The sequence below is a fragment of the Nelumbo nucifera genome, chromosome 4, assembly GCF_055504915.1.
Source record: "Nelumbo nucifera cultivar China Antique chromosome 4, China Antique-T2T, whole genome shotgun sequence".
NCBI classification, from domain to species: Eukaryota; Viridiplantae; Streptophyta; class Magnoliopsida; order Proteales; family Nelumbonaceae; genus Nelumbo; species Nelumbo nucifera.
Genome location: NC_142652.1, coordinates 9,873,921 through 9,882,903, shown reverse-complemented (window position 1 = coordinate 9,882,903; position 8,983 = coordinate 9,873,921). Strand labels below are relative to the sequence as shown.

The following is an 8,983-nucleotide window of genomic DNA, read 5'->3' as shown; positions in this document are numbered from 1 at the left end:
CCCTTGGCCCCTTATTTGAGAGGAGAGTGACTCCTTGTGGACCAATATTCCTGAATACTTTTATTCGTTGCAGAAGTGTGAGTGGGGTTTGTAAGACTATGATAAATAAAATAATAACAAAAGGGTTTGCTGCGGAAGTGGGAAGCATCATTGCTAGAACCCTAAAAAAGAGAACTAGGGGGCCTGCCCCAACCTTGGTGCTCCAACAAACTCTAATATGTCAAATTTTGAGGTTACTGTTGTTATTACTTTGTTGTTGTTCTGCTGCAATAAACCACATGAGTCATGTCGTTTCTGGCTGAAAATATTAGAACACTTTGGCCTAATTTGTTGGCATGCAATTTCTTTTGCACTGGTGTAAAAGCACGAGAGTGCAAATGTGTTGAATGCAAATTCTTCTTGTTTTGTTTGTTTACAGTGCAAATGAAGTAAAATGAAACCTAAAGTAAAGTAAATTTCAATGCTCCATTGTAAACAAATGGAGCCTTACGGTAAGTATGATTTTATTTTATTTTATTTTTTCAAAACAAAAAACAGCTGCCGCATGAACAAGAAAAATATGATTTTGCTGGGGTAGCGTTAAAAAATGTGCATATCATCGAACAATTTCTTAACATTTTATGAGAAATTTCATTTGTAAGAAAAGAAACATTTAAATGATCCATTATTTATGGATTAATTAATATTTTATCTAAAATTCATTACTACTATTATTATATTTGCCTTGAATTTCAATCAGTTGATATGTTTAGTTTATTTCTGACTAACCAATTTCATATTTTTAAGGGGATTCTCTTGTGATACAATACATCTGAAAATAAATAAAGAAATAATTATAAAATGATAAGGATGTATTTTGTTTTTCTTGTTCCACTTACAAACGCATTTCACACCACACATCTAAAACATTGTATGAAATTCCCACCTGATGGACATATATACTGCATTTAGCATGCTGGAATTAATTTTGATGAATTTTGTGATTTTAAGAAACAGTTTTAATTTTGATTTTATGAAAATTGTCAGAACTATTGTTTCTCTAAACTCATAATTTAATCTGAGAATAAAAAAATTAGCTTCAAAAAACAATCATTTTCATTTGGGAACTCCCTCCTCAAATAGTGATTCTTTGGAGCAGAATTATAACGAAACATAGCCATAATGGATCCACTCAGAAATTATATTCCGAATGTATAATGCATGGAGCACATGTAAGGAGCATAAGAAAAAGAAGCTTATATCATTCTAGGAAACTTACCCATATGAGTTTGACAAAGATGGTCCAAGAAAAGGGATATATAATAACCACACAAGGGGAAGCCAAATTGATCATGGCATATTCTCTTCTACTATCACATTATGGCCCCAATCGAACGGCATTGGATTCCACCACAACCATAAGGCTATCGTATCTTTAGCCTAAAATTTAATCAAAATTGCATGGTTCCTATCAAAGCAAGATTAACATTTGAATTTCTTTTTCTTTTAAGCTGTGTTTGGAAACGATGCAAATATGTAGAGTGTAAAACGGTTTATATAAATTGTAAAGTTGAGTTAATTTTACATTGATAAATTTACCTTCTTATCAAACATACTTTTACAAAAAAAAAATCATATGATTTTCTTCAATAATTTGTTAATAGTGGAACAACCACCACTCCATTAATAGTTTAATCATTTTAATTTTATTTTTTTAGTTGATGTCAAATTACAAAGTAATATTGTTATTGGAAAGATTATGAAGGAGGCAATTTTAAAGCATGTACCATGACTAGAAAATTCTAAAATATGATCATGAGAATTATTAAAATATACATGGATATTGATATGGAAGGTCGCTTAAATCTTATATATAAATGTATTAATAACACTAATATTATAGCTCAATCGAGCTGTAATTAAAGTATAAGTGCATAAGAAGCACATTTTAATGGTGTCAATTGAAATAAGGGTTTGACTATGATGTCGGAATGACATGATACTGAAAAAACTTATAACCCATTTAACCGATATCATAAAAAGTGGTAACCAATCGGTGGGTTTTCATCAAAATTCATGGCGGGTTTTGATTGGTCAAAGCCTTTCCAGTATCATGTCTTTTTGGCATCATATTTCTATTTTTTTGTGCAATAATAAATTTCAATGGACACACCAACAATCATAATTTATATCTATTTGTAAATAACATATAAATTCATTATAATTAATAAATTTTATAATCTACGTAAAAATGTATGAACCCTTATAAATTTATATAAAATCCAAACCCACTAATGACATCAAATTAATATGCAAGATATTTAATTTTAGGGCAAATTTCTTAAACTACCCCCAAGGTTTAGGAAATTGACTTACTATACTCTTACTGTTTTAGTATTGCCTTAAAGTACCCCTACTATTTTTGACAATTGACTAAATCTTCCTTACTGTCAATGTCCATTAATGGAAGGAGTAAAAAGACTATTTTGCCCATCATTATTCTTTAAAATTTCAAAATCCTTATTCAAAATGAGAGACGATTCCAAGTAGGAGCATGCTGTCAACCTCCTCGAAGTGACAAAGGTCGAGGAGGGATCTATTTCTTTCTCTATTTTTTTTCTTTTTTATTCCAGGTTGCCTCCTACATTGAAAGCTGCTAGGAAGAGTTATCGGAGGAGAGGGACAATTCCAAGTAGGAGCATGTTGTTGACCTCCTTGAAGCGGTAGAGGTAGAGGAGGTGATAAACCTCGACCTGGGTGACGAAGCCAATGACATTGATGATGATGATGATGAGCTTTAGAATGCCTCTCTTTCACCCCTAAACTACATGCACATTATACGATGACGATGACTAACTCTATGAGCGAACAAACCCATCAGAATTTTTTCACTTACCCTTCACTTGATTGCAGCTCTCAATCAGGTGCATTCTCAGATCTGCGACAATTGCAGCTGTGAACCTAAGAGATAGTTTAAGAAATTTATCCTTAATTTTACACATTTTTATAAATATTAATATATATGCATTATATTTCAATTAAGTAAAAAATAAAACCAATTTAATGTAAAATTATATTTAGATCCGTATCAGTCAATACTGATCCCTTAATAATCCGTATTGACCTTTATCGACGTTATACAAAGGGAAAAAAGTTTTTGACATATTAGGATTCAGTGAGTGTAGTACCGTACCGCTCAGCCAAAAGCACACCCATCGTCTCATACACGTGGCACCATATCGACGCTCTGAACCTTGGATTTGGATTTGGATTTGGCAATACAAGGACAGAAAACCACATACCTTAATCTTCTATCAACCTTTGAATAACACATATCACGCCATTATGATTCCATAACTATATTGAAAATTACCCGTCCAGACGCCCACCAATTCTCGTTGACGAAGCTTCAACAAACAAAAAGATGAACCGCTCGTCAACAGATGGACGGTGGAGATTGAGTATGCCAGCTCTCCACGTGGTTGAACCCCATCTGTTCACCGTGAACCAGCTGCCCTTCCAATTAACAAATAATTTTTTTATTCAGTCAGTAATTATAAATCTATAGATTTATTAATAGTAAAAAAAAAAAACGAAAAACGACAAGCAAAAGCGGGAGGCCTAAACCTCGAAACACACACGCACGCACACGCGAATCCATCCATCGCAGGCCTCATGACGCACACACACGAATACACACAGGCTTAGTGTGTGGGCCGCCACACAATAAGTGCGCAATCCGCGAGTACTCGTAGAAAAGAAGCGACATCATACCACAGAACAAGAAATAGCAATTTTGCACTGTGGAACGAGCAAGAATGTACTTGGTACTTACCATGTAGCTGTGTATATGAGATCAGAATTTATCAAGATCATTGATTTGGTACATCACCCAACTCGACCAGTGTTGAAGATAAAATCCATTACTGGAAGTCTAAGATGATCTCATCATCATGATCGATAGCTGTCCACCACTTTATTCTGTGGTGTCGTCCACAGCACCATATAATATAACTTCTCCATCACAGGAATTTCTGAAATAATAAACTCAAATTTTCACAGTAGACTGTAGAGTAGAAGATAGAAAATGGGGTGGGTTTGCTTTCCTTTGATAATTCCCAGCTAAATGGTTACCACATTAGCTGACACAAGGAACATCTAGGGAGTAGGGAAGTGAAAAAGAGAGAAACCAAAGCAAACAGCTTTGAAAACCCAGAATCAAGTGTGTAATTCTTCTATGTCGTCAGGACCAAAGCAAGGAATAACAGAAATCAGTAACTTCAGTCTTTGTATAGGAGACTGGAAACACCCTTAACTCGATCCACCCTACACTTGCACTCTCTTTTAAGTTTTATCCAACCAAGATAAGAAAAGAAAAGAAAAGAAAAGAAAAGAAAAGAAAAGAAAATGGGGAATTTTCTTAAAAATTGGGTCATTTTATTATCTAAACTCTCAAGCCATTATTTATTTTTTGCTTGCCCACATGGGAAAACCTCTTAAAAACCCCACCTATTTGGGTCTTTTTTAATCAGCTCGTGCCTGAAGGTTCTTTGTGTCAGAACACCAAACCTAAGGTATTTGAAGCTCTGAGACTGAGAGAGACCACTGGGCGAGAGTGAGTGATTTGGAGTTTTTAAAATCTTTGGAAATGGTGAGAGAGTGAACTGGATTTCTGTGATGGTTATTCTGTTTTGGATGGTTTGGTGGGAGTCGTGTTTCCATGGACGCAACTTGGAATATATGGCGTTTTGTTGATCGCAGAAGAAGACAATACCGATGTATACAAATGCTAACGCATGTAGCGGAAGAAACAAGACAGAAAAATTCCTCTAACATGGCTTCTAGCTGTTGCAAGATCTCTCCAATCATTCCCGTTTTTGTTGGTTTTCTTCTTGTTGCTTCCTGGGTTGGTCCCGTAGTCTCCTTGTCGACTTCATCAGAAACCGAGGGGCGGCTCCGGGCAAATCAAACTTTCCGACCGGGGGAAGAGTTGCAGAAGTGGAAGAGGATTAACGCTCTTCTCAGCAAAGTCAACAAGCCTGCTGCCAAGACAATTCAGGTATTTATTTCCACGAGAGGAGATTTCTTTGTTCCTGATGGAACTTTTCTTAAAATTTTCCTTCTTTGTTTCGTTTGAAGATTTTGTTTCTCCGTTGGTTCTAATTTGGGTTTATTAATGAGTTGGGTTCTTGTTTACTGTTGCAGAGCCCTGATGGTGATCTGATAGATTGTGTTCTATCACATCAACAACCAGCCTTCGATCATCCGCAGCTTAAGGGACAGAAACCATTGGTAGTTGAACTCTACTAGCTAGCAGCGCTAATTTGTTTTCTCTTCCTTCCTATTTTGTTGATTTCCTTAATGCGTTTTTAAAGCCTTGGATTTGAGAGCTGTATGAGTGGATTTTAGGAGACAAGAAGTTGTAAAATTTTCCTTCTTTTTGCAGGATCCGCCTGAGAGACCAAAAGGCCATAATCCAACAGGTTCTGTGCCTGAAATCTTCCAGTCGTGGACAATTTCTGGCGATTCATGTCCAGAAGGAACCGTTCCGATCAGAAGAACCAGAGAAGAGGACGTCTTAAGAGCCAGTTCTATTAGGAGATTCGGAAGAAAAGTGAGGAGACCAGTGAGACGCGACTCTTCGAGCACTGGCCACGAGGTTAGTTATAAAAACAGAAACCAGAGCAACACCCAGAAATTGTTGGCAAAAAACTGTAGTAGTAGTAGTAGTAGGAAGATCACTGTAGTTTGTTTTCTGAAAAGACTTTATGAAATGCCAACCGGAGAAAATGATCGATCCAGAGAACAAAACAATGGCGTTTTCTATGTTAAAAAGGAAATGACGTTTTCTGCTCTTTTGTGATTTTCACTCTTCGCGTGTTGTCTGCAAAAACCTCTCAACAATTCCAACGGTTCTCTATCTTGTTCCTGGGTTCACAATAGCAATTTGGTTCAGATGAACTTAGAACAACACGGAGAAGAAAAAAAAAAAACTAATTCCCTTCAAATCTCACCTGTCAAAATCTCAACCTCTCCCGCCTACCCGGCAACCAAACACGGAGGCTAAGTTTCATTAAATTTATCATAATTTGCTGAAAGAGGTAGAAACCAAAACCAGCATTGTACGAAATTAATTAAGATGAATAGAAGTCTCCTATCTTTACTTTGAGCACAAAATAGCAAGTTTTGGTAGATGGGTGTTCTTTACTTTCATTTATGAGGCATTAATTTCATACTCTTTTCAAGTAATCGCAAACTTTCATGGCTTTTCTCTGAAGTAAATTGTTGTGTCGCTCCATCAATTACTCCACCAGTAGCTTCGAAAATTTTCTTCCCAATATTTAATTCTCTAAAGTTTGACATTTGAAGCCAAATACAGTGGTAAACCATTCGTGGATGGAATTCTGGTACATTTGATTCTATACTGTTGCATATTCTTCATTTAATCCCTGCATGCTCAATAGTCAATAACCAAATTCAGAATAAACTTTCATCAGTAGCGCTGCAATTAATTTATGTACTGAGTTGATTTATTGTTTTATTTATGGATTGCAACAGCATGCAGTTGGGTTTGTAATGGGAGATCAGTACTATGGAGCAAAAGCCAGCTTAAACGTATGGGCACCCCACGTAGCTAATCAATACGAATTCAGTTTGTCACAAATGTGGGTCATATCTGGTTCATTTGGGGACGATCTCAACACTATTGAAGCTGGCTGGCAGGCAAGTAAATAACTTCGACGCAACTGTTTTTTTTCTTCTATAAATATAAACGAAGAGAGAAAAAAAAGCAGACATTCAATTAAATTTTTAGTCAAATTGCTAAAACCCGTAAGCTTGTTCTCATTTAAAAGCAGTTATTACAGCTCAACTACCATTCCGTCGTAATCAAACCCAGAATTCTTATTATAGGTCATGATGTCTTTTTATTTATTTTTCCTTCAGGTGAGCCCAGAGCTGTATGGGGACAACTATCCTAGGTTCTTTACCTATTGGACAGTGAGTGTTAAATTTAGCTTATTTCCCTCTTTTCCTTGTTTCCCATGAAAGTTAAAAGTAAAAACTAGAGATAATTTAAGTATTTAACCAAATGCTGATTTACAGACCGATGCATACCAAGCCACCGGATGCTACAATTTGCTTTGCTCCGGCTTTGTCCAGACAAACAACAAAATCGCAATCGGAGCGGCAATCTCTCCGATATCGTCATACAAGGGCGGCCAATTTGACATCAGTTTATTGGTTTGGAAGGTAAATTTGATCTCAGTATTAAGAAAGTTTTTCATTGATTCGTTTTCTTTTAACCGTTAGTTTGGTAAAGCTGGTAAATTTGCTCCCATGCATCTTTTGACTACAAAAATGGAACGATGGACTCTTACATGTCGAAGTATAACCGGGAGAAGATTTGGTACTCCCGCTAACAGCATATTCTTATGTGATATGACCCAATTGCATTCACATATGGCCCTTGGATGGTCCAATCAGTGGACCCCATTATAGGAGTGTTTTACTAGGTAGCCTATACTACCGCCTTTCTATTTCCAGTTGTCCAAAGAGAATATAATTCTTCTCTGGTTCATCGTCCATCCAGAATATCTCATTATAGACCCGGAATTGACTAGCATACGATCCTTTAGGCTTTTAATGGCGAGAGGCCCGCAGTGGTATTAAATTATTTTTCCGGTATGGGCCTACCCCCATCACCCCTCGCGGTGTATTTATCTAAAATGCACCGGAGTGCACAAAATGCCCGCGTGGGTGGGGGGGGGGGGTTTGTCATTTCAGCGAATTAGTAAATTACCGAGATGCCCCTTTGCCATCTTTTCTCTTTGCAAGATTCTTCTCTTTTACACACAAAAGGGTTCCCTGACGCTTCGACTTTTTCTTTTTCTCTTTTTCTGCCCTTGTTTTTAATACTTATTTTTTTTTATAATTTCCCAATTCCCAGCTGGTACTCCGTCGACAAACTCGATTTTGACCGGCTTTTTATTTCTTTTTTCTGTTTTCTTTGCCCAAAAAAATTAATATCCAAAGTCCAAACACTTCTTGATGATACAAAAAAAAAAAAAAATGTAGGAGAAAAAAATAAGAAAAAGATGTATAATCACTGAATTGATCGTAAAATGTGATTATTTGATAGGATCCGAAGCACGGAAATTGGTGGCTGGAATTTGGATCGGGATTACTGGTTGGATATTGGCCTTCATTCTTGTTCAGTCATTTAAGGAATCATGCAAGCATGGTTCAGTTCGGAGGAGAAGTTGTTAATAGTAGACCAGGAGGCGTCCACACGGCGACCCAAATGGGCAGCGGTCACTTCGCCGGAGAAGGATTCGGGAAAGCTTCTTATTTCCGAAATTTGCAGGTGGTCGATTGGGATAATAGCTTAATTCCTCTATCCAATCTTCGAGTGTTGGCCGATCATCCGAATTGTTATGATATCCAGGGAGGGAGTAATGGTGTTTGGGGAAATTATTTTTATTATGGAGGTCCCGGGAGGAACGTAAGATGTCCCTAAATGAAAAATGGTATAGGAGTAGAGAGTTCTTTAATTCTCTCTCCCTTTCTCTCTTCTTTTTTTTTTCCTTTTATCTTCATTTTTATTTTATTGAGTTTATTCAGGTTTTCTCTCCAGATCTTTAATCGGTTTTGGGTTATTTTTAGTTTTGATTTCTTTTTTCTGTTAATCCATTATTTTTCTTTTCTAACAGGTGATCCATTAATTATACCAGCTTTAGGGACTTATGTAAATGTGAAAAAGAGAAGATATAGTAAATATACTATGGTTGTGATTTTTTTTTCTTTCTTTCTCTTCCCTCTCCCAAGTCTAATCATCATTCTGTGTCTTTTGAACATTCTACTTCTGGTAATTAATGTGAGTTATCAAAAGACTCCCAATCCCAGAAAAGAACTGATGAAAGTAGAGTTGCAGAATACAGTTGAGCATTTGAAATTTTGAATAAGATGGGATGTGGTCATCAAATAAAGGGACCACTGAATCAGT

The 8,983-nt window shown here is 36.4% G+C and overlaps 1 protein-coding gene across 1 annotated transcript; it reads left to right on the top strand.

Moving 5' to 3' along the window:
* Positions 1–4,505: 4,505 nt before the first annotated feature.
* On the top strand, positions 4,506–8,781 carry LOC104591445 (protein neprosin). Its single transcript, XM_010250277.3, has 7 exons — positions 4,506–5,038; positions 5,185–5,271; positions 5,426–5,638; positions 6,538–6,702; positions 6,925–6,978; positions 7,084–7,230; positions 8,120–8,781. The coding sequence occupies exons 1-7, from the start codon at positions 4,700–4,702 to the stop codon at positions 8,495–8,497; spliced, it is 1,383 nt and encodes a 460-aa protein (XP_010248579.1). The 5' UTR covers positions 4,506–4,699; the 3' UTR covers positions 8,498–8,781.
* Positions 8,782–8,983: the final 202 nt, after the last annotated feature.